Source organism: Formica exsecta, unplaced genomic scaffold (genome assembly GCF_003651465.1).
Source record: "Formica exsecta isolate Colony F162 unplaced genomic scaffold, ASM365146v1 scaffold393, whole genome shotgun sequence".
In the NCBI taxonomy this organism is placed as follows: domain Eukaryota; kingdom Metazoa; phylum Arthropoda; class Insecta; order Hymenoptera; family Formicidae; genus Formica; species Formica exsecta.
In genome coordinates, this window is record NW_021851167.1 from 1,224,855 (window position 1) to 1,251,773 (window position 26,919).

Here is a 26,919-nt window from a genome sequence, read left to right on the forward strand (position 1 = left end):
TATATATATATACACATACATATACGGAGAGAAGGCAAGCGGTAGAGGATGAGGATGAGAAGGAAGGGTGGAAGGAAGAGGAGGAGGTAGGGACTGATATTCGCGGGCACACGGAATTTTTAACTAGCCCGGGCAGCCTTTAGTCGTTCCGCCGCGAAAGCGCAGCAGAAAAGTTATGAATCTAATTTTCAGCGTATTTGTGTCTCGGCCGCACCCTCCTCTGCCCCCGGCCACCCCATGCTACTCCTCCAGCACCCCCGCGTCCATCCTTCGTCCTATCGCCATCGCCACCAGGACCACCTATATCAATCCCCCTCCCCGCGAGTGTCCCTGTATCTCTTCCCCGCTCTCTTCCGCTCTCATCTCCCGTTCTTCCTCACTCCCGGAGTCTCCACCTACGTCTCTTTCCGTCCGTATATACCTCCCTTCCGTCGTTCGCTTTCGCGTAATAAAGCTCGCGCGCGCAGCTTCGTTAGGTTTTTATCTCCCGGAGAAAAAAAGAATTAATTTCGAGAGACGCCACCGTTTTTCTGCCGGTACTCTCTTCCGTTTCGTGTACGCGAACGCGCGTTCGGGACGCCGACAGGAGCTTCATTCTTTCGGTATTATCTTCTTCGGTGGGATTGGAAGATACGGATGATAGCCGGCTGACCAATGGGGAAAAGTCGATGGAAAGAAGACAGTGGAAAAACGAATTTAACTACGTCCGTAAAGATGAATAATTTTCATTACCGAAAATTGTTGAATGTGCGATGAATTTCCGTAATTTACCGCAAATCAAAATTTTAGAAATACTATTGCTTAATATATATAGGTTTCAAGTCATATATCAGTTTTATTATAATTGTGTTCCTTTTTTATATTCATATAATTATTATTTTATATATTAAATATTTTTTGAAGTTTTCAATGTATAATTTAGAAAATAGAGAATTAATCACATTTATACAGATATTCTAATATCGTAAGCTAAAATTAATTAATAGAAACAAAAATCGGAGTAAATAAAAATAAAGATAAAGTAAATCAAATTTATCTGTGATTATTGTTAAACATAACTTATCTCATTATCAGAGCTTCTTGCAGTAATATTCGTAGTAATAAAACATTTTCTACGTTGTTCGATAATAAGCACGATCAATTTAGAATTGTTGCATAGAAAGCAGCATGTAGCGCAAGAAAGTCTCCATACATCAAGTTCGACTGGCCGGAACTATGTACGCCGCGTGCAGTAATAATTCAACGGCGCAAACGATCGCGAACTTCACAATCCTTTGATCGGCGCAATAGAGACCGGTATATATTTCGCAGTGTATCGTCTTTGCGGATCGAGCACGTAATTCTCAAGCCCGGCTTAGTCACGGTTGTGAGTAATAATTCCATCTGGTACCTACTTTCCGCCGTACCGACACACATAAATTCGATAGCATATATACACACACACCCACATATACACTCACACATATCGCGTTCCAGATCGACTTCACGTGCACGGGGCCAAGTCATGACAATACGCCATCGCGGCTCGTTTCTATAAATCTCCTGTGACCCGATAAGAAAAGATTGCCTACCGATGAGGTGGCCGAGCAGGCTGCCACCCCATCAACCACCCAGCCGACCGCCAGCCATCCCGGTTTCTTCCCTTCCTCTCTCCCGCCACCCTTTGCCCGAGAGCGTGCTGCCTGCAATACACCTCGGGCGCGCTCGTGTCGACGTTAAATCGAAGGGCACGGGCATTAACTGTCTCCTTTCACCTCCACCTTATTCCAGTGCCGACCACCAACCCCCATCGCCGACTTCGTAAGCTCGCGTGCTCGATGAAGTATATTTAAAACCGTAATTACGATACAATCAGCGGGCCCCGTGACCAGATACGCATCTCGATGTGGAGGTGAGTATGAGGTCGATCGATCGGTTCGAACTGGAGAACCTTTTTTTTAAAAAGCTAAGGGTAAAAGAGAGGCGAAAGGGTGAGTCCCCCCGCCGTCCGCTCTTTCCTCCTCCCCCTTACGTCGTCGCTGAGGTCGGCAGAGAGGAAAGCGGACTCCCACCGACAGTAGACTGCGGAACAGACGCAACCACGCACCTGCACACGTGTACGTGTGTTCATGCACGGATGAAGGATGGAGCGAGTGAGGCGAGGAGGGACGAGTTTTACACGTCGCGCAAAAGTTAGTTCCTAATTATTCAGATTTTCTAATTAATGTTTCAGCCGACGATGATGGAGCATGCGGGGTCGTCTTTCCTCTCCCTCTTTTTTCCTTTATCGCGTATACATACGCACAACTCGAGCGAGACCGCGGCCGTTCCTGATTGTACCGGTGAGTTAGGTGATATAGATCGAGGACCGTTGCCTATGAATAATTCGCCTTCAAGACACACCGCAACGCTAATGCACCGGGATATCTGCTTGCGCGTAATCAAGTTGACATACCGTTATCGATTGATGTAAATGATGTCAACAGCAATTTAAGATGCTACTAAGAAATCTCCCGAGATGATGTTAATATCTAAATTATAAATACGTATATTCGGAACATCGATGCCAGCAATAGCGATAAAATTGAGAGTTGTCAATCAGATCTAGGAATTGAAAACGAATGAAAAAAAAAGAGACAAAACAATGATAGAGAGAAGAGTTTTTGTTTTAAAAAAGGGGTTGATCGTGACAAGTTACATATCGCGAGTTTTTATATTTTGTACTACTTGAAACTTACGAAATGAGTTACATCTAATGATATAATATTGGCTGCCCCTGACGTCTCGAACAGACTAAGGGAGAAGCCGGTAGGCACTCGTTGCACTTCCAACCCACGTCATTTTCACTCGAGTGCAAATATTCCCAGGTTTTTGCCAGACGACCTCCCTCCCATCTCGTGTTTCACCGGCCGGTTGGTATCCTCGAGTCGGAACCCTCAATACCGCGAATCCTTTTTCGCAAATACCGCAAGGTGGATTTTAGATGAAACGTACGCAAATGTAATGTCTAGAAAAATTTCTGTATTCCAAATTGCATTGGTATGCATAAAGTCATATGGGAATTATGTATTAATTTTTTCTAAAGATTTCATATACATACATATAAAAATGTGTTAAATTATTTTCTGCAAATGAATAAGCATTTGCAGGGAAATCAATTAAAAAAATATATTAAAATGTATCGATTAAAATACATAAAGTAAAATAGTAAATAAGTAAATTTATAATTAAAGTACAAAGATTATAAATCTTGAACACGTCGATAACTTAATTTATTATTTTTAGATAAAAAGAAACACAGCTTGATCGCGTGGAATAAATTTTCATGTGTCATTCTCGCTTTACGTGTACGTCAAAAACCTGTGTCGCTAAATATAATCTTAAAAATGTGTCATATGACTCATAATTAAGATCTTACTTAGGAATGCTTATATAATCATAAAGATTCTAGTTTCTCCGCCCACCGATCGGTCTGTCAGTTCAACGTAAGTCTAATCTGTTTTATGGCGCATGGCGCCGCGGATACTTCACGGATAAGTGTGCCGTTATACGCTATATATCCGTTATATATACAGTGTATACATATAGACACGTAATCACTGTGCCGGAGGCACGATAAAATTTGTCGTTTCGTCCGAGCCGCTCGACCCGATTGTTTGTCGCGCCGTATCGCTGTGTGTTGCGCAGTCGATTGCTCCTTATCGCGCTAATTATCAGCAAATCTTCCTATCAGGGCAAATATGGTAATATCGTTATGGATATACTTACGGGCCTATCATCGGCGTTACCAATATGGCGGCCGTTACCGATATCTCGTTGCTCGATTCATATATCGCTACGTGATCATCGTTGATCGTAAATTGCGATGCACAGAAAGTACCAATTGGTTAATACAAATCTATCTTATCTAACGATATTTATTTTAATGTTAGTATATAATTTAAAAAATATATGTAATCTTTTTTAAAAGAAAGATAGAAAAAGAGAGAGAGAGAGAGAGAGAGAGAGGGAAGAGAGTAGTGTAATTATTAAGTTATAATTTAATTTTTATTTTAGTGCAGTATAAATAACATATTTAATATTAAATATAGAAATTATATAAAAAATATAAGGTATAAATATATAAATTGTACAGCATAATATTAAACAAAAAAACATTGTTCTAACAATCTACGTGCGACACTTTGTCAGCAGTATCATAAACATATCGATATCTGAATAATAATTAGCGCGACTTTCTGATAGGTTAATTACCGTTACAAAAACAAATTTTTATAAATTTTACGCATAATTTTAAATCGTCACTAAAACACAAGGCGAAAAAGAAAAAGAAATCCCATCGTTGCTCAAAGAAATTCCGTCTGTCGTCGTCATTGCAGTCACACCGGAAGTACAAAACAATAAAGTATTCGGTATTTCACAGATCGTCGACTGCACTTCTATTTATAAAAGAATAAGTGATATTCCGCCCTCTACAAAGTAGCTGAAGGATTTTTGAAAGTCAAGCTGTTAATTTATGCACGTAATTAACAAATAAAAAAAAATTTTTATGCATCCAAAAGTTATGTCTGAATTGCTGCGCGTTTACTCTAATAAGACATTGTATCTATTGCGAATGAGTATTTCGGTGCAACTTTACAGAAGGATATTACGAGAGAAAGAGATAGCCTGCTGTATACCTTTTGCAAGAAACGACAGGCCGCACGTTTGTTCCCGTGATAATCTCACTTCGTAGGACGATACGCGAGAATAGGATATGAGAAGGAGAAGGAGCGCGGATAACGCACTCGGTTATTTTTCGATCTACCGCGCTCGGTACATTAGCCAACGTGTTTTGAAACACTCGCCGAGCGTATTTGCCTTGGCACGAGTAGCACGGTGTCTCTTTCATCTCGCCACGCTGCCAGAAGTTCTACACTTCTTCTTCTCGCTCTCTCTCCCCCTACTTGCTTTTCTTTGTCGTCCCTTAAGCACCTCGCGAGAGTCGAAAGAAGACGATTCGAAATAAAATAATTCTGAATTTCGCCGAAGTCGTTAAAGACTCATTTGCGATACAATTCTCGGAGACATAAAATCGCTTGGGTTTCGCGGTATTATTATCATCATTATTATTACATACGGTACTATTGTTAATGAATTGATAGATATCCAAAGGACCATTATACTTTCTGATATAATTGCGCCGATAATATGAAAATGAATCAATTTATTGCGCTACAACGATCAATTGACTGAGTTTCCACCATGCCTTTTGGCAGCAATCACTGTCAATCACCTACATGCATCACGTTTGCGTTATCCCGAGATAATCGGTGAAATATTTGAGAATCGATGACAGGTAGGTTGAATAATTAATAATTTCCATTTACAATAAATGCAAATTAAACTCGTGTTATACAGTTATCTGATAATCGTATTTTCCGCAATTTAAAATTGTTATTTATAAATAATATGAAGAGATATTTTTATCATGTATCATGTAAAATTGTCTTTTAATATTGAAATTTTATATAATCAATCATTTTCAGACGACTTGTATCCGACTTGTATCGCAATTTGACGAATAATGTCAACGAAATACTCAGAGATTCTCTTTATTATTCGTTGGTAAAGCATAAGCATGATAATTTGATGCAAATATGACAGAAGGCCTACGATACGTAGAGCGTTAAAGATAAATAAATATCTATTACAAGTTTTAAAGCTGCCAGATTCTGGCGTTTAATTAAGATCAAGCAGCTGCGGGAGACAAGACGGGCGGTCGACGCGGCAAAATGCCGAAGATAAGTACAGCAACAAAATAGCGAGGATTTAGAACCGCAGCCGTGACGAATTCAATTTGTCGCCGCGATGCAAGCTACACAAAGGCCCAAAGGCTCTCTGCCACCTCGGCAATGCGTATGTTATTATTGCCACTATATCCAATTCCTCCAGCAACAGAGGCGAGGAGACACCAATGTTGATGGAACTCAAAGACTAAACATTGAGAACATTTCCGTTACTGCAATTTATTGTTCAGCCGTTGTTCGCATTGGGAGATAAATCTAGATGAGACATTTCAAGTACTTTGTGTACGTACTCGTTAATAATTATACGCGTGTGTTGAAAAGACGTTCTACGAACACTCAATAAAATCTCCTGTCTTACGATCTAAAAATTGGCAGAGATGTGCCAACGCCATCGTTATCGTGACAGTTTAAGCAAAGCAAACATTGCTAGAGCCTCACTTTGTTGAGGAACCTAATCGAGGATTCGCAAACGTCTGCTACCGTGGCATCGAATCGAGCACGCTCGTCCTACATCGATTCGATACCGTTCGTCGCGTGATTACGCGACAGGAAGCGGAAACGATGAATCGCGGACGAGCGCGCTTATCGCGTCGCTTTATCCATCGCGCCAATTTTTATTATTGCCATGTTTATAGGAAGTTACGCGGTTGCGACGATTTTAACATCTGGCCACATCCTATCCGGGAAAAAAAGCGTTTCTCTCTCTCTTCTCCCCTTCTGCGATCCCCTCCGACTAATAATACACTGCAGGAACAACTCCGTATCCGCCTGTATCGAATTTAAATTTGACGTTCAAACGTTCCGTAGATGTCACGTGCGAGTGACACGCAGACCTAACGGAACCGGCGCCGAAAATAAAGAAATCTCCGCGTTTTCTGGCAACGTCCGCGTGCTGCTCGCCACGGGTCCGTGATTCAGACGCGCGACAAGAGTGATTTATTTGCGGAATGGCGAACGGGGCGCTTCTCGGAGCGCACGATTTAAATACGCGAAACGCGAGCCTGTCTTCGGGGGTGACGGACAGGGTGTCGCGGAGACAGCGAGGATCGTTCACAATGTCTTGTTGAAATTACAGGCGTGCCGTGATAGAGCATTCGGCCGATGGTGCGGCCGAAGCTACGACTTGTATACGACAACGATGGCTCTAAAGCGTTGAGATAATGAGCCGCGGGACACGAACGACGGCTGCATTCGCAAATTATCGCCACTTCCTTTCGTGGGCGGATAATATATATTTACGCGAAAAGCAAAACGGGACGCTGTATACACGGTACTCGCGAACGGAGTAACCATCAGGATTTCCAATCGTCGTAATCATAATCGAGAGGGGAATTTTTCTTTAATCTAGAAAAGTACACGAAAAAGATCGCTAGCTCGAGATTAATTATTCAAGGTTGTCGAGAGGCAATTTAGCCTTTAATGATGTAAAAACTTGTTGATCGAAGTCGCAAAGTCAATTGATAAGTAATAAGTAATAAGTACATGATGATAAGTACAAAATGATAATTCTTATCAGTCGAAAAGAAAGATAGCTAATACTACTTGTCTTGTTTCATGATGTTTTTTTGAAATAAATAAGAGAAATATCTAGATTGCGTCACCGATATCAAGTGATGAGAATGTTATTAATTTACTGGAAAGCGCATGTGTAACTAATCAAAGCGGTTACGTGGAAATGAAGTACGTATTTACGAACACGTTTCTCTAAGATCTGTGGTTCGAAGTATATTATATTAGAAAACACACACATATCGCGTAAAATTAAATAGTACATATATTATTCGTAATACATAATACGTACTACAAAACGTTTAAAGAAACCAAGAGATTCACGTTTTATTTGCATAATTTTTCATATTCAGTCAAATGACGCGCGTCAGACATCTAAAACTATTAGCGGAGTAATGAGGATTCATAGTTACGTGACATGTATACATCGACACATACGCGTCTGATAATTATCGATCCGTCATAATGTACTTCCAAAGTCTCCATAATTCATGAACGTACTCCCGAATATCGCGCGAGTATCCCTCTCTCTCCGAGATATCCCGTTCCTCTTTCGGAGACACTATCGCATTATTTACTCCTCATTATCGTCCTTAAATCATCCCGTTGTTCGGGAGGGACTTGAGAGAAACTTCCATTACCTCTCTTTAATCGACGAATAATAAAAATCATTCCGGCGCTCTACGGCGCGCGATGGCTTCTCAATAAAGACATTGTCCGTGGAACAAATTCTTATCCGTTAAAAGACGTCGGTGAGAACAGAACGCCCGCCATCCCCTTTTCACTCTCTCCCATTCCCCTCCGAGGACAAGAGGACGGACGAACAAGGACCAAGGATACGACGTCGACAAGAGGAGGGACGGGATCGGAGATTATCGGCTCCGGGATTACAACGGGCTCGAAGGCTTCGAAACAAACGATTTTCCTCGCGCGGGGATGGAGGTACAGAGGAAGGGCGGACGATGGTTTGAAGGCGACAGAAATGGAGGAGTGGTTGTTATTGGCTCTAAGGAGGATACTTATTGAACTCTTAGCGGCGTTTTTATCACTCCTTTCTCACGCGCGCGCCGCTTTAAGTGTTTTTGGCTTTGTTTAAAGGCTCGTGTACACCCGCCCCCACCCTTCGCTCGCGCCGCCGTTTTCACCCCTATCGCATTATACACCCTTAACAGGTTACGCTTCCTTCTCCCTTCTACCCCTCCCCCCTTTCCAACCCCGTACCGTACTCCTTTTCCTTTACCGCAAGATTTTTACGGGCTCGACCTCCTTGCACGCCGCTTCGTAAACCACGCAAAGTGCACGGCACTAAAGGGTGCAACTACCACTTAGGCTCTTCCTGACCACTTCCGGGAGAAAAAAGGCTTCGAGTAGCGGCGGATAATTCGTATTCTGTATTACCTCTCGAAGATTTATCGACTTGGCTAGCTCTATATACCTTGTTCAATTGGCAGTTTAATCTATAGCGCGGATCCCTCTTCTGTGCCTCGATGTACGTGTAAAAAAGACAGATTCTTTTTTCGTAACATTAATAAATCATTATTATTTTTAGATTTGTTATTATTTATTAACAACATATGCATATTTTTTATATAACTAATAATTTTATCAATAATAATAAATCTCCTAAAAATATATCCACAAATTGCGTAAATCTTATTTAATGATGGCTTGTATGCCAGATACATATGTAGGGTAGGTGCAGTACTTTCTACGCACTGAATACACTTTCACGCAATTATGTACATGCAATTAATCCACTTTGATTGCACATCTGTGAGAAGCGTACTCGGCATACCTCGCGACGGCGACGCCGCCCATTCCTAGACAAAACAAAACGCGACGGAATCACCTGTCTCACGAGACGACCGTAGTTTATTAGGCCAAATATTCGGCGGTAAAAGTGAGGGATGACCGTCATTATCTCCATTCATCCGCGTCGCGCGGCAGCTGCGCATTGCAGCTCGGCGTTGCAGCGGGCGGATGCTGCGAGCAGAGCGCAGTTCGCGCAGTTTCTCAGAGACGGTTCGCGGCTATTTTTGCGCCGAGACCGAAACCGCGCGCACGCGGGTCCCTCCCCCGGGTTATTTACCCTCCCGATAAATATACGATAATGTTATCGCGCGCGGGGTTCCGAAGGAAACCGCGGACCGGCGAATCGTAATAAAAGGTCCGCCGCCGCATTCCGGCGTTTTAACGACCCAAGCGAGCAACCGTACCCGAAAGTCCCGACATGCCGTTACTAAATATATATTGGGATGCGTCTATTCAACCGGGCGCGACCACGTTAATGGACAACAAGAGCGAACTACGAAGAGAGAGAGAGAGATAGAGAGACAGAGAGAAAGAGGGAGAGATAGAGAGAGAAAGGGATAGGGCTTTTCCAAATTGACTTCGTTATCTATTTCGATAGCTGATCAGGCTATCGTTCGTTACACGTTCGCTACTCGTGTAGCCGCGAGCGCAGGGTTTGCGTGGTTCCACAAGAGCGAGTAATTTGAAACGTTTATCGCGAATCTAGGTCCCGATCGTGTATCTTTCGCAGAAAAAATGCCACGCGAGAGTTGTGAAACGGCTTCACCCGAATTCATTATCTGCCGTTCGTACGCCAAAGAGCGAACTACGAAGAGAGAGAGAGAGAGATAGAGAGACAGAGAGAAAGAGGGAGAGATAGAGAGAGAAAGGGATACGGCTTTTCCAAATTGACTTCGTTATCTATTTCGATAGCTGATCAGGCTATCGTTCGTTACACGTTCGCTACTCGTGTAGCCGCGAGCGCAGGGTTTGCGTGGTTCCACAAGAGCGAGTAATTTGAAACGTTTATCGCGAATCTAGGTCCCGATCGTGTATCTTTCGCAGAAAAAATGCCACGCGAGAGTTGTGAAACGGCTTCACCCGAATTCATTATCTGCCGTTCGTACGCCAATCATGTTGCTACTATTAAATGCGATTCGCCATGCGAAATCTACACAACTGCCCCTTTCTCTATAATTCATATATATAAGTCTACTTTATAAATATATATGATTTGTGAAATATAAGCACAAAATTATATGAAATAATGCACAAAAAAATAACTCGAGAGAGATTTCAATATTATAAGAAATATTACGTATACTTGTTATCAACTGATATTACGTTCACGCACATAATTTTTAAAATAGTAAATAAAATTCTTTTATATAATATTTCCTTTAATAATAATATAATGAAATAATTTTCTAAATGTAATACACGAGAAAGAGATATTGATTACACTTTTATTACTAATAAAACTTTTATCTATATTAAGATAAATATAGTTACTTTTTTTTGTGCGTCATCTTATTATCTATCAAATATGAAAATCAATTGATCGCTATTTGTTGCAACGCTAACAAACGTTCTTCCATATTTAACCTCACATTAAAATATCAATAAACCAGCTTTGAAAAAATCTGCCAAAATTTCCAATCTATAATCTTGCAATCATCAATTAAAAAATTTGATTGAAATTTGAAGGTGTCTGCGCGATGACAACAGCCAGTTATAAAGGGATGAGTGTCAGGCATGCATGCGGTATACGAACGTGATTGCGTGGAACAGAATGGTGCGGGCGAATGAAGAAGGAAGGGGGGACAATAAACCACCGAATACGGATATCGAACACGAGTAAGCAACGTTAGTCATTCACTTCGACATGCCGCGGCTCACGCATGTCTGCACGCGGAAATCGCGCTAACATACACGCGGTGGTTTTGCACGTTACAACCCCGAGTTGGTTAAGCCGCGCGACCGCTCGTAAACGAATGTTCGATTTATCAATCCTTTCGTAAGCCGTGAGAATCTGCCTCGCTTGTACACTATTTTATTACCTATATATATTGTTGTACGTGCGGTTACTAATAAAGAAAAGAAATTCATAAAAAAGATATATAAATGTGTTTATATATTTTTTTTTTTTTTTTTAGAGACGATTTAAGCGGTTGAATATCTTTTGTTGCGTTAATATATATTTCTCAATATTTAATTAAAAATAAGAAAGAATAAAATAATTTATTATAACAATATATATATATAAAAAGAGGAGTTCTCGAGAACTCCTCAGAGATTACAATCATTTTCGCATGGTATTACACGAGAGAGCAACATTTTAGCAAAAGGGCTCAAGTTTGATCCAACTCACCTCTTTGTCTTTGGCCTGCAGTTCCTGCTCGAGGTTGCTGTTCGGCGTCCTTCTGGGATTGCTGGCATCGTGTACCTGCTGTTGATCGCTTCCCTGCGGAGGCTGGGACAATTGGTGTCCCTCAGTCTTGGAATTGCTGTCATTCGTTGCGGCGAGCTGTTCTTTCAGTGCGGCTATTTCTTTCTCCGCCGAAGTCGCTCTCTGAAACGAGAAGGAGAGAGGATAATGAGTGCCTCACGAGCGTTAACATTCGCAATTTATATCAGCACGATTCGCTTGACGAGAACTCGTATTCGCGTTTTTAATTCTCTCGTCGATCTAATCAAGCACGCGAATGACTGAGATTGCATTATGTTAAATACAGTACTGATTCGAGTCGCGCCATTCATATCATGCGATATAAATGAGCGATATATTGGCATGATACTCTTAATAAATTCCATTGCTATAAGTTGCGGTGTAAATTCTTTACATCGCAGACGTTCGGTGAACTAGTTTCAAAATTAATTAACCGACGTGCGAAAAATCTCTCTCGCTGTCTTCGATCCAATAATAATAACTGATAACAGAGACGTATAATATTTTGTAATTCACGCGATTGTACACGCGGTTTAATTCTAGGACGCAAGTCGGAATTAACGGTACAGACGGTTTGCGCTCTATGCAAATTTTTCACGGCAGTCCCGATCGTTAAATTACCGTTGCGGAGCCGTGCGACGCGAAATCAATCAATTCTCGCCGGCTGCACCTAATTTCGCGGCTACGAAAAGCCGGCAAAAATAGAAACGGCGGCCCGCCGAGCCGTCATGCGAGATCGCTTTGATATTCTCAGCGCAGGAAATAGCGAGCTGGCGTCGCAGTTTCTTAGATCCCGAACATTGTAATGCACATACTCCGCCGCTCTCCGTAATGTAATTCTTTAATTCTGAAATCGAAATTTGAAAAAGTTTATATATGTATTGTATCAAACCACTCCCTTCCCGTAGCTCACATGGTGAGCTTGTAATACGTAATCGAAAATTACCTTTCTCTTAATTCCATGTAGCAAGTATTACACGTGGCTAATAATTACAGTAGCAACTAGAAATATTGTATATCGCTATCAATATATTTTTATATGTTTCTCTGTTAATTGACGTACGTAATTCAAACACAGTTGTCGCTGTATAATGTGCCAGTCATAATAATTAGCCTCGTGTGTCATGGCGTACCTTTCTGTTGAAACCGCTCGTGTATATCGGCGCGTAAAAGCACGACGCGCTGACAAGCGCGACGAAGGTGCAACTTTCTCTCTCTCTCTCTCTCCCTCTCTCTCTTTCTCTCTCTCTCTGTCTCTCTTTCTCTCGCGAAGAGAGACCATTAACGACGAAATACTTTCGGCGACTGCGTCTGCCTTTGCTAGATCTGCGGCAAAGCGCTCGTTAATTAGCATGCCAATCGCGACGCCTGCCGCGACGTTACCTCTTTACCGTTGATGTTACCGCGACCGTAAAGCACAAACGACTGTCTTAAGCGCGGAGACACATGACGCGAGATCGACCCTTTTATAAATCGAAGCTTTCGAAAAAAAAACGAGCAGAGTTCCCGTTGATACGAAAATAACGATGGTATCGCTAACGTTAAAAGTACAGAGAGAGGATTACCTTTTTAAACTTTTCACCGTGATGTATCTAACAAACATTGTCCCGCGCTTTTTCCCGCGATTTCTCCTGCCCTTTTTCTCCCGCACTTGGACATTAATTATAGCGGCTTTCAAAGTAACTCGACTCGATTCAGAAACGCCTCCTGTCTTCCATAGACGTAGTAATACTGCGCGTTCCGTTCGTAAATGCTGCGCGCGATTTAGAAAGAGGAGGAAAGTTTCGCCTTTTCTCTTTCTCTCTTTCTCCCTCTCTAAATGCAATACTTGGACAGAGATGAAAACTCTTTCTCCAATATCCGAACACACGCGCCACCTGCGATTAAGATAAGTACGCGATCTATTACACTTGTACATACATCTATGGTCTTTTTTTTTCGCTCTTTTCTCGCCGCCTTCGCGACAGTCCGATAGAGGGCGCTCGGGAAGGGACCCGCGATCGTTAGTAATTCAAACAAGTTATAACGTGCGTGTCCTACATCGTCGGCGTCGCGACGTGAATCAACAATTCGTCGGTGTAATCGGTGATTAATCGATATATTAATGATAGTTCTTCTCGCCGAAACATAAGTACGTCTCGCTTCGCGCGCGTAATTATATCTTAGTCCACGGTAAGCAGATTTAATTCGAGATTAAGAGCACAGACGATGCATCATGGTGTGCGTGCTTTTTTCACCAAAGTTCGGTGCGAACCGTGTGAAGCGAAATCAATTCTCTCTGGTAAGTCCGAATTATGTATATTAATAATCTCGATTAGAGTTTAACGATGTAGATAAAGAAAGTGGTTATTCAGGTTAATGTATGATAGTATTAATTTAGAATGAAAGAGAGAGAGAAAGAGATGAGAGAGAGAGAGAGAGAGAGAGAGAGAGAGATGAGAGAGACAGAGAAAGAAAGGGAGAAAGAGATGAGAGAGACAGAAAAAGAGAGGGAGAGAGAGAGTGCACAATTACTGAAAATAGAATTGTTAGTATCGGAAAATTTGGCATTAATTACATGAAGCGTGAAAAATCAATGTAAATAAAAGCCAATGATATCTCAATCGCGCGACTCTTCTTACTTATTGGATTTCTTTTTCAGCTTATGTAAACACGGATATCGTCAAGTAGTGGCATCGCGGCGTGTATCGATCTGTGTGAATATGTGTGACGTCTCGCGAGATACACATATGGTGTCGCAATCGGACGGGAGAGGTGAGGACGAGACGAGAGCGTGCTGCGCGGACAGAATCTCGGAGACAAGGAGAGAGGAGAAGGAGAAACACAGAGGCACCAGGCTACAGCGGGCAAGTAATGACCCATTGTTTCCTGCAAAAAGCCTTGACGATGTTATCGATAATTGCAAAATGATACGGGAAGCATAAATACATATCCGAGAGCGAGCCGTAATATACGGCTGTTCTAATAGCGGATGCGTATCGATAGCTGCCGTCTGGTGGCACATCCTGCGTATTTGTCACGTGGACATACGTCAGGAAACGGTGCGGGGAGGATATTCCGAGGACTCGCGGCGCGATAGAGAGACTCTAGAGAGAGGATCGCCGATAACGATCGTCCTCCCCCTCAGAACGATCGTTATATTAACAGCGGAAGTCGTTGGAGGATAATGGTTTTCTTCAAACGTCCCGAACGCGATCGAGCGTCGTAACGCGTGATTCAAGCGCAAAAGATTCTGACAACGATGATTTATAGCATCGAAATGCGTATCGCGTCGATGCGCATCGCGTTATTATTACACTAAATATTCAACCATCGCAAATAAGCGCGAACGGCGATAATTTGTAATTAAACTGCATTACGATGTATACGGCTAATTTATATTTCCTACCACTACATTTTTCCATCGCCGGAAATGAGACGAAACGCACTTTTGCAAAAAGCGTAATATAAGAATCACATCGTGCGATACGCTCTAATGTTTTCGCTTTAATGAAAAACGATATGAATATAAATTAAATTGCAGCGGAGATATATTTTTTTCTTGATGTTTAGCATTTGCTCGAATAATATTGTTCCACATTTAATCATAATAATATTACAGATATAAGTTAAATATAAGCTTTTTCCAAAATCTTTACGAGTAACCGTTGCTAAGAGTCGAAACGCATAATAATGATATTAATAACGAGATCGCGATATCGGGAATACTAGATTGGTCGTGCAATGTTAGCGCGCGGGGAACTTTACATTATTATCCTATAGCGGCAATATAAGTATCCCCGTTATAGTTTCGTAGAACAATCGATTGCCTTCAACATGACGGATGTCTGTAAAAACTGACGTGGTTCGGTTCTGTTGCGTGTATGCCATATAAGGCACCGAATCATTCGCCGCCGTAGCCGAGAGAGAGAGAGAGAGAGAAAGATAGTGCTTTTAAGACCGCGTTGCCCGTAGCGATATTTTACCGTCAAATTCGTAATTATTTTAATTGGCTCCAGATGCTAATTAATGACCTAAACATATGCCGCGTTATATAGATCCGGCCCGATAGGGCAACCTATGCCGCCATCACCCTGGAGGCAGGGGATCGGGGTGAGAACGCATGTGTTTGTCATTACATGCACTACGACGATTTTATCGCTTCTGAATAACATCCTCTGCCCCCCCCCCTCCTGCCGTCCCCCTCTCGCCTTCCGCTCTACACCTTTCGTATCAGACGCAGAAAGCGTCGATCGCCGATTAAAATAAAGTGCTTTCGCATCAATTTGTAATGTCACTATCCCGTTGAAAGGATATAAACGCTCGTTAATCATCCGATAAATTTCTAGAGCATGCACATGTAAAATTGCGATATTACATCGATTTCATTGATCTGACACAAACAAATTAACCTTTAACCGATGAAATTATGTAGTTCTAAGATTACGCTGCCTCGTTTGAGAACTTTATAATGTCGGGATAAAATGACAAACTTGTCGCACTCGTCGTTGCATCGTTCGCGTCAGCGAGAAAACTTATCGAAACTGCCGAGAGCAGCTGGTGTCGGGCCGCGAAAGGAATGAGCGAGCGTAACAGAATACTCGGAGCGGATTTCGTGACACGATCGAATTACTTCGTTACATCGGATCGGCGATTGGGCGCCCGTCGTCCTCGTCTATCATTACGAGATGCTACTGGCAGCCGCCGATTTCGATTCGATCGTCCGACAGCATCGATTACGCTATCCGGCGGTTCTTCGAATCTGAAAAGGGAAAAGACGGGCATCGCGATGTGTGCCGGCGCTCTTCCTTCGATCGGTTTGATCGCCGTGTGCCGCGTTGAATTGAGCCTCGACGTCCGTCTTACACCCCTTTTGCAAATTGACGGTTATCCGACTTCCACGGTGCCCGGCCGCGCCGATCGATCGGCACTCACCGATTCGACATAGGAACGTAGGGGAATCTCGGTGCTTCCTGCACCGCGCGCGGCGCAAGAACTCTAACTGCGGGATTTACACCTATACACGGTCACGCACTTTGTGCGATCGCCGCTTCTACCGCCCGGGACGAAAGTCGAAAGAATCGATTTCCGACGCGCTATCGCATTGTGCACATAATGGCCGACTGTAAATGCGTCTGGATGGGATACGTTTTACTCGTTACACCGGTGCGATCATTCCAGCTATCTTTTATTGTCGCGGTATTAATTTATTATCCGCAGGTCCACTGCTGTCGTTTATTTTTAAAGTTTTTTTTTTTTTCGGATATATTTCGTAAACATTTTCAATTCGCGTGAATAAATGTGCAGAAACTTGAATAACGACGAAATGATAGAAAAATGATAGTACAATATATTCTCGAGGAAAAATTATAGTATAATATATTCTCGACGGTTCTGAAAATTATGAAAATTGGCAGACGGATAGGATTTGTATATCATCGAGATTGACTGGTGGGATATTAATCTCTTCGCAGTCAATTTCAGGTAACTCCAGAGAATAAGATTTTTCGACTCTCGTCGTCTTCTTCCTTTTTTACCTTTCTCTCTCAGCCGTCGAGCAAGGAAGATTGAGAATAGCAAAAAGCAGCGGCTCTTTCAGACGACCGCCATGGCGAGAGAGTCAGGTTTACCTCGGATCATTATAAAGTCTCAAGGTTTAACAATAAAAGCGCGACGGCGATTTAAAATTAAAGCTTGTACGAAAAACTTTACCACTTTACCGCACTCCCTTTATAGATAACTTTTATGTAAAAAAAAAAAACCATCGTTTCTTACAATTTAAGAGTAACTGAAACTATCGCTTGCCTTTTTACGCGATGAAAAAAACATATACTCGCGTGTAAGTTGACAAAAGCACGTTCGGCATTTGCCCCGAATCGAACGCCGAGCATTCTTTGTGCGTCGAACAGAGAATCCCGAATAGATCACGCGCCTTCGGTCGCGCTCTCTCGCATCTATTTTTATCTGTGCGCCCGGTATCATCGACACCATTCTTCTTTTCCTTCGTTTATTTCTCGCCGGTTGACTAATATAAGAGGCACGGGGAATTCCGAGGCAAACGAAATCGCAGATTTGGCCGATCGCTCGCGCGAAATGTAAATCACAGATAAGACGAGTAATGAACGGCATAATGAGCGCAATAAAATGTCGCAGACGGTGAGTCGTAAGATCTTTTCGAATCGAGTCGTAAGGTCTTTTCGAATTCGAATGTCAAGTTTGCGGGAGATAAGAATCGCTTAGACGAATGCCGCTGGCAAAAATATAATCTTACGCTATTGCTAAATCGATATATGTGCTATTATTATCGAATTTGCGGTAGAGAAAAAAATATTCCAACGATACTCCGCACATTGTGGCGCAATTATGTTTTTCGCACACTCTTGCGTGACGTTTATAGCGCTCGACACACGCATATAAAAATACATCATTTTTCCTTCCATCTTAAAATAGCACAACTTTCCTTCAACTATGTATGTATATTTAAAAACGTGCGCATAGAGCAGCTGATAGAGTGCATTCCATCAATTCTCCGATACCGCCTTTCCGTGACAAACAATGACAAACGAGTAACCGTGGAAAGCCCGAAGTAACGTCGCGGTAGGCGGGGGCGAGTAAATTTATGCGGGCATAAAGAAGCGTAATGCGTCGCTTTTGAGTTACAACTGTCGGTTAAAACACATTGAGATCGCGCGCGCGATTCATTGAGGTTTACATATCGCGTCTGTATGAGCAAATCAAATCACGGATTAAACGTCGTGACCTATATTTCGGTCATCCGCGCTCCGATCGTGTCTGAATGTTCATTAAAACTACATCGATATTTTTACGACAGATGTTCGGGCGAGTTAAAGTTACCGTCGATCGATAGGTCGCCGCTGGTTGATCGCGCGTCGCGGCGGCGTCGCGGCGACGGGCGCGTAATCGCGGTTGTCCACGAAATCCCCTCGCCCGGTCGGCGGCAAAACGAGGCGACAGAGAAGAAACGGGGCAAACAAATACAGAAAGAGTAGGAAAGGAGAGGAGTGCCTTATACCAGGCGCCTTTATAATCTCCCACAGGGTGGCGGGGGAAGAGAGTGAAAAGGAGATGGGGGAGAGAAATGAGGAGATGGGGATACGCGGATCAGCCGTTTATGACTACCGGCGTTGTTATATTTTTTTAGGAGAAGGGGTTTGAGAGAGAAAGAAAAAGAGAGAGAGAGATAAGGGAGAAGAAAGATAGAGAGGAAGAGAAGAGCGGGAAGGCCCGCGATATTTCAAATTTTCTCATTACACCTCGAGGTGCGAATGATCTTCCTCTCTCTCTCTCTCTCTCTCTCTCTCACACCCTCCCTTGATCTCTCCCGTTTTCTCTTCGTCCCTTCCTTTCATCCTGCTTCGTCTCTCTCCCTCTGTCCTTGCCGTTTGCTCTATCTAGCGCAAATCCTCCGCGCCACCGATACAACGTGGCGTCATTCCATCCCCCAATCACCTCCCCACAATCCCCCTCTTCAATCTCACACCAACCAGCCATCAGAGTGAACCCCTCTTGTATTTATTATTAAGATATCGATCGGCTCTAAACCCTGGTACGTACTGCAATATGCGGCTAGCAACGCGGGAGACATATACGAGAAGTCGCCGAAGAGAAAGCCAAACGACTTCTTGCGAGTGCCCTCCCACTCCCTCTCTTTCTATCTTCAGTCAGAGTCATTCTCGTTAACGTATCGTGCATCGTTTATAGATGCTCTATAAGTTATATGATGCTCGAGCATCACAAGCGAAGAACGCGTGCGATCACTGACCATGTCACTATGCTTTCTCGTTACATTTTTAAACGATAACACGCAAAAGTAATGATATTTCACGTTTTATGATTAATATTTCACGTATCATTTAAATTAATGGATATCGTATTCTCATATTACAATGTGTAACAACGCGAATAAGTATTTCTGTTCAGAGTTAAAACAGATGATAAAAAATATTCAATATTATATATGCAGATATAAATCTAAATAAAGATTTACTTATATGAATACTGTTTCTCAATATATTGTTTAATATAGATTTTATTTATCAATGGAGAGAAATAGGAAATGGATCTCATAGAATAATAAATGCGCTATCGTATTGTCTTAAGAGAGACATTTTTCCAAGGGTCGTCGACCGTTTGCCGCGCTCTTTGCTCTGAACACACGCATATGCGCGGGCTCTTAATAGCTAAGGACGATCGTCCATGTGGTATAGGGAGCAGGTTCCCACGTGCACTGCTTCGGACTAGACTAGACGATGCAATCCGTTACGCGATGGGAGGGAAGAGACAGAACGAGCTTTCCGAGTACAAATAGAGGAGGCTGTCTCTCTCGATACTCGGACGCGTCGGGACGGCAATATTTAAGAAATGTCAATACGTCGTTCAGCCGGGGGTGTCGGTTGAAGAGTTTTGAACGGAAGCCGGGAACGGATAATATACCAGTGGCTGTGCGGCAAACCAGCCTCGGGGCATTGGTTAAAAAATAAAGGAACGCCTTTGATGTTCCCCGTTGTCCTAATGAAAAATTAAAGCCCTTTCTTAAACATCATTAGACACGAGCACTCTTTCAAGTTCCTAGTCTCTCTTCCCCCCTTCTTATCTTTGGTCTTTCTTTTCTCCCACTTTGCGATACGCCCGAAGCGTCCAATCACGGCCTCTTGTTTTGGATTTGCGTTGACGTCGCCGATGCTTCGAAATACGAAAGAGAGACAGAGCCTCGCAGCGACTTCCGAAAATACACTGATATCGACATAATAATCTACGCCTCGAGCCAAGATCGATAATGTCATTTTATCCAACTATAATACAATCAACATCTATATTGCTAATGCATTAGCAGTTGCTATTGAATTCTAATTTGACGTATCTGCATAGTACCATTATGTAGCATTATGCATTGCAGTGAAATGAGTCTTGTATTTCCAAACTGATGTGTAAGTCACTTTGAAATTAGATTGAGTTCGAATAACATTAAATCGATCAAATATTACTCTCATCTTAAGAATATGTCTATTGGAAAATATATCTCAAATTTTATCCCTACGTCTCATATACAAAATCAGAGTGTCGATATAAACGCTTCATATAAAGAAGTAATGGGATTAATGCCAAAAAAAAACTATTCCTTCATCCTCGACAATGAAACGATGGAATTCCCCGATTCAATTTAACGAGCAATGTAAACGTCCGGGTGTAATATATGTAGTATCTGAACACGCTTTTCGTGTCTCTCCGTCTGCAACGTTGTAGCGAGTTATATCGGTGTCTTTGGAATGCATAAGCGCGACGGCGGCGACGAAACAGAACCGGATATCTTCTCACGCGCGCTGCACTAATAAATCATGATGGCAGCGGAAAAAAAGATTGGTGATCATCTGCCAAGGAGAGCAGCAGCAGAAAACATGAAGCGATCCGCTGCGAGGGGGAATCTTTCTTTCTAGCGGCTTTCTCGCGTCGCGACGGCGTTGATTTCCTCTGCCAACGCAAGAAGAACAAAAAACGTAGTCTCGATGACGTTTCTCTTTTAACGATTGCCGAACCAAACTTAGTTTTTCAAGAAAGAAGTAAAAAAAAAAAAACACTCCGTCTTGTACTCATTAATATTGTTAATTGTTTAAGTGGAGAAATTTGAGTAAAAGTCAAACTATACTTGTGATGATCTTTCCAAATTATTTTATATATTGATAGAAAAAAAAGAGAGCTTTTTATATATTTTTTAAAATAATAGATAATGAATGAGATGATAAATATCGCGAATCTCATACTGTTCATGAAGATTCCTTCGATATTTTGCATATTACTCACCAACTGAACAATTTGTATTATACAACGAGGATCTACCATCGGAAAATTGTCCGCGCAAGGGAAGGCGGGATGACGCGTCCACGTATACGCGAGGAGAATGCAGACGCTAGCTGGGACAGACGCCATAAATATCGGGGCGTTCTTATATTTTCATCACGGCCATCATTAAAATTTATGTTATGATCAGAAGTGCACGTATATATCAGAGGACGCGTACCGCCGCGGCGGCGTCGCGTCGTTCGCTGCGAAAAAGAGGGAGAGACGCGGGACAGAAGAAGGGGTGGGTGGCAAAGCCTGAGAGAGAGAGAGAGAAAGAGGGGTAGGTGGTAATATTGTAATCTATGTGTGGAAGAACGCGCGGGAAGAGAAACAGAGGAGAGATGAAAAAGTAGCCTGAATGGCAGGCACCCCGTTGTAAGGGGGTAGTTTTCGGCCGGGGCGGCACGCCGTGGCGAGGCGAGGAGGGGAGGGGACTTAGGCGCGCGGGGGCGAACGCGGAGAAAAGAGGAGCGAGAAGGGTGGCGAACGGAAACAATGACGTCTATACCAAATCCCTGTTCTTCTTTTTTCCACCCGCACTTCCTCACCTTCTATGACTCTCTGTCTCTCCCTTTTTCTCCCCCTTTTTCTCTTTCCTTCTCTCTTTCAGCTCTTTCTCTCGCACACGTACGCTCGCTTTTTTTTTTTTTTTTCATCTCCCTGTCTCTCCACCCGCGGGGTGCCATTAGACCCCCACGGCGGTCCCATAAAAATATAGCCCGTATTGTGCTCGCTCAGGTACCGATCCTCGCGCACTAAAAGTAACCTACTGTCTCCCGCGCGCGAAATGTATATTTGTACACATGCGCGCGTCTGTCTATCTATATGTGTACATTTATTCGCGTGTCAAGTTACCGGACATCGACGACTCTAGTACCGGAGACGATCGTTTGTGAACTGCGGCTCTGCGTTAATAAGCTTTTTAATTGAGTATAATCAGTCTGTCGAGAGAAAGAAAGAGAGAGAGAGAGAGGGGGAGAACAGCCAGCTGCGCTGCCATACTCGTAATAATATTTTATGTACGTTTTTTATTCGTCGAGAGCTTCGGGAATATCGCTTGCGCGCGAGTAGAACAATTCCGACACATACGAGCAAAATTACCAGTATTGATAATTGTATGTCGTAATAACTCGTGGAATCTATAAATATGTCCACTCGCGATAATGACGAGTTCGTGGTCCGATGATAATATTCGAATATTGTTTCACGTTGGTCGTCATCAACGCGTCGATCGGCGCGCAATTAAAAGAGCAAGACATGTTCGCGTTTCGAATATAACGGAAATAATTTCATATTATTAATTATTCCATTTTTTTGAAAAATAAAATTTAATTTATTTTCGTAAATTTACAACTTATTTGCGCGTGATATTAGTTGATTAGTTCCGGATTCGCAAAACTCATCGAGCGTAGAATAGATCCGGCGAGTCGAGAGAATCGTAATAACGCGGAATCTCAGGGACCGCGGTATATAGTTCAATTGACAAAAAAAAAAAAAAAAAAAAAGAAAAATAGTGTGCAGTGCAAAAACCAGCGTGAGCATCTGAACGACCGGCACCGTGATCAGTCGGCTCAGGACAGATCACAAAGATGATTCGCTTTTGGCGGAGGGCCATTGTCGTCCGTTGGACCGAGCAGAATCGAAATGGCAAACGGTAACTCGATTGCTCGGCCTGCACACGGATTGCGAATTATTTCTCCTGTGGTGGCGTGCTCATTCCGCGGCCAAACAATCGTGATCGATTCATGCAAATTTCAACAATCGTCCCATCCCCTTCGCCCTTCTCTCTCTCTCTCTCTCTCTCTCTCTCTCTCTCTCTCTTGCCCTTTCTCGTTTTCCCTCGCCTCCGCGGCCCTGCATTCACCGTCCCTTTGCTGATTCCGCCGCGCCGTATATCGAGTCCTCCATTGTTCGGAGCGAAATTCGTTTCTGTACGGCACGAGCCTCGAGTGTTTTCCTGGCTACACGTGCGGTCGATCGGCTAACCCGCTAACTTCTCTTCTTTCGCAGAAACAAAAAAAAAAGTACCGCGTACAATCGCGAGCGAAGCTCGAATCAGAGTTAACGCGCGAGAAATAATGTCGGAGATGATTAAGCGATGGCAAGTTTTTTAAATTTTTGTCGGAATAATTTAACATTTTCTCTACCACTATTCCAACATCTTATTTCTTAATAATATGATGCTATATAAATTGTGAATATATAATTATAAATATTAATATTATAGATACTAATGAGAGAATATAGTATTTGTGAGATTCTTGTCTGTCTATCAAGTAACTTTTTCAATCAAATGTATATTTAAATTCTACATAACAACGGCATACTTTAATGCCTATAATCGAGCCTCTCGCTCAATCTCGGAATTAAAACGTGAAGAGTAATCACGCCGTTACTGCGTAATCAAACTTTATAATACCCCAGGAGAAATAAAGAAAAATAAATCGAGTCTTAACAGGTTAATAAACGTCTTCTCTCCCTTCGTGAACCTCCCTCCTCTCCCCGCCCCTCGCCATCATCTCGTCTGCTCGTTACCTATCTCGGTCTCGTTCCTCCCCCCTTTCAGCCCCGGTCCTCCTCCGCACTTTTGACGCTTCGCCCTGGAAATCCTTTGATTCTCATCTTTTCGGGAGGCTTGGAAACGTCGATGCGCCTCTTGCATGAAAAGGGGTTCCTCCCAGGACGTCCCCTGATTGGGACGATAAAAGAGGCCCCCAGTTAAGCATGGAAAGGGTAAAGGGAAGAGAGAGGGAGGTAAAACACTAATTAGTTATCAAAGGGCGAGGAAGGGTTTGGTGACAAAATAGTAGATCCTGGAACGAGGAACCCGCGCACCCTCTTCCACTACGTAACCCGTCCACACTCCCTCCATCCCCCCGCCCCTCTCTCCTCCTCTCGCTCGCGTCTAACGGATATACTACCACCGTCACCACCACCATAACCCCAACCTTCGTTCTATCAAGCCCTCTCCCCCGCGCTACACCGCGCTCCTACTAGCACCCATCCAACACCTCCGCATCCCCCTCCGCCCCGCTCTCAAGCCTCCTTTCACCTCCTTCTCTCTATCGCGCTCTGTCTTTGGATGGCATCCCCCACAGTGTCTTAATACTCTCGGGAGAACGGCCCTGTATTGATTTTCGAATCATTAATTCTACGTCTAATCAGAACTTGCGCCAGATATACGTACGCGTGCCTGTGTGTGCTGTACGTATACACGTATATAGGTGTACAACGCCAACGGGGGGAGGGGGAGGGGGAAGGGGACGCCGGCTGATGACGCCTACGATACTGGCGGATGGGAGCCGCGTTTACTCTTGACTGGTACGTCAAACTCCGGACGCGCACCGCGAGCGCATGCCGATATACGCTGACAGATTTGTGCCGACGAGTATAGGTGATTCATAAGTAGGAAGGCGGTGCGCGACTTCACCGATTCAGTAGATTCGACGAGCGAATCGAGAAGTCGCGCTGTAATATGCACTTCGTCTTAGCTACGAACGTCAACGAATGACGACGTCGATATTACTTCGAATAGATCAAGAGAGATATGGAGGCAAGATATACTATACATATATTATTTACTTAATTACCGAATAAATGTAACATATAGTTTATTTAATTAATATTTTATTCTGGTTTTCTACGATTTATTATAATAAAGCGTTTCGCAAATTTAGAAAATGGATCGTTGACCCATAACCGAAATTCAATTCCCGAAGCAGAGCGGCGTCTATCTATCCGATCAGGTGTTTGTCAATCCGACGAGCGTGATTGAAAGCATTGTACGGAAATACCCGATTGGAAATTCATTCCTGGCCTTCCTCGGACGAAGAGTCCCTCGTTCTATTCTCGACAGATAAATCACGTTATAACGATCGCAGTATTCTCGACATTGTGCATCAATAATTAATTATATAATAATTCATTCTAAAGATACGTTAAAAAATTATTAATTTTATTTCTCAAAAGAAAAATTTTCTTTTTTTTTTTTTTTTTTTTTTTTTTTAATAAATAATGTGACTCGTGTTACGCGCGGACGGTTATGAAAACACTGTAAAGCGTTAAGCGTTTTGATTTGTATTCCTTGGGAGTGTTTGCGCCAAAGATCAAAGCAGCGTCGAATTCGTGAATTCGGCCAGAAATGAAAGACGAGCTGCCTCGTGACTCATCGACCGTCGACGATTCTCGATTCGACTTAGTCACTGGCCGATTTCTTCTCGATGGAGGCGCGTAAATTCACGATATCGCATGAAATCTATTGGAAGGTCGATTCCCGGAACGGATCATATATAACGTCGCAAATAGGCCTAATTATAACGATGACTAACGCTGACAAGCGAGAGTTGACGTATGCAGCGCTGATCGGCCGCAGTATTCTACGCGATTCGAATTGTCTCGCAATTAGCCAGAACACTCTGGTAGCCGATAATAAAAAGTAATTGCCTCGCCGTCTTTGAAGCTCGTAAAAACAGCAGCTCGTATCTCTTTTGCTCGATTCGATAGAGCCATTAATCGCGTTACAAGCTTTATTATCGGCGAATTAATTATATTGATTTATCAACGAAGGGAGAGGGGGAAGGCAATTAGGGCAAGTAAATTAACAGAACAAGAATAGCATATATATCGCGCACTTTGATAATACATAATTAATTTAACGCATTACCACACGGGTAAAATGATCGGATTTCCGCGCGTGTAATATACAACGAGAGAACGAAACGCATCAAGTTTCGCGATTGCAACGCGGTGCAGAAGTCGATGGAAATATTTTAATAGGATCGTCAGCGACTTTATTAACATTGCGCTTGTCCCCGTCGGGGGCCGTTTTATCTCGCGAAAGAGAAAACGGTTCGAAAGCGAATTAATTCGATCGCCACGCCGCGGCCGGCATCTATACGCCGCCTCGCCATAACAGATCACATTAAAATTCATTCGTACGGATAATACTAATTAACCGAGAGAGATCGGGAACTCCCCGTAGGAGTTTCCGCGACGATTACCGACCCGGCCGCGTAAGAACGGGCGTTACGCACCTAACAGTGGAAAATTGCCAATTTTCCCGATAATGAAAACTCCCGTCGTGGTTAATTCAATTCCCTTAATTTCTCCGCATTGAATTCTACCGAGGAGCTTAGAGCAAGCGCGCGGCGGAAAGATTACGATTGGAAATGTTACGATTGAAATCACTTGGCCCGCCAGGGCGCCTTGCTAAAGGAAATTTCGTTCATTCGCTCGTTATTACACACGCCGTATAAATTACAAGGCGGTTACCCGGGCCGCGATGTCGCAAAATCGCCGGTTACAGCGCCGTGTAATTTCCCAATTCAATCTTGCATTATCGAAGTGGCCACATTGCGTAGCGAATCAATTCTCCTCTGTTATGCATTGTGTTTGTGATAAAATTATGTGATAGAATTGTACGAACAGACATGACGATGAATACGATTATATGAACATTGCATGTTTGACCATTCATATTCACGGCTTAATTTATCCTCCAAACTATCATTTTTCGTTAGCAATTTGATATCTTTCTTCCATACTTATACGCAACAATTGTTTTCT

The 26,919-nt window shown here is 42.9% G+C and overlaps 1 protein-coding gene across 4 annotated transcripts in view; it reads right to left on the reverse strand.

The window, feature by feature from the left end:
* The window catches only part of LOC115239631 (homeobox protein cut), a 159,820-nt gene that overhangs the window by 57,675 nt on the left and 75,226 nt on the right, over positions 1-26,919 (reverse strand). For all 4 annotated transcript variants that reach the window (XM_029814249.1, XM_029814246.1, XM_029814248.1 and 1 more), the window contains one exon: positions 11,440-11,640. In XM_029814249.1, coding sequence (XP_029670109.1) covers positions 11,440-11,640 — 201 coding nt within the window. The remainder of the gene's footprint in view (positions 1-11,439; positions 11,641-26,919) is intronic.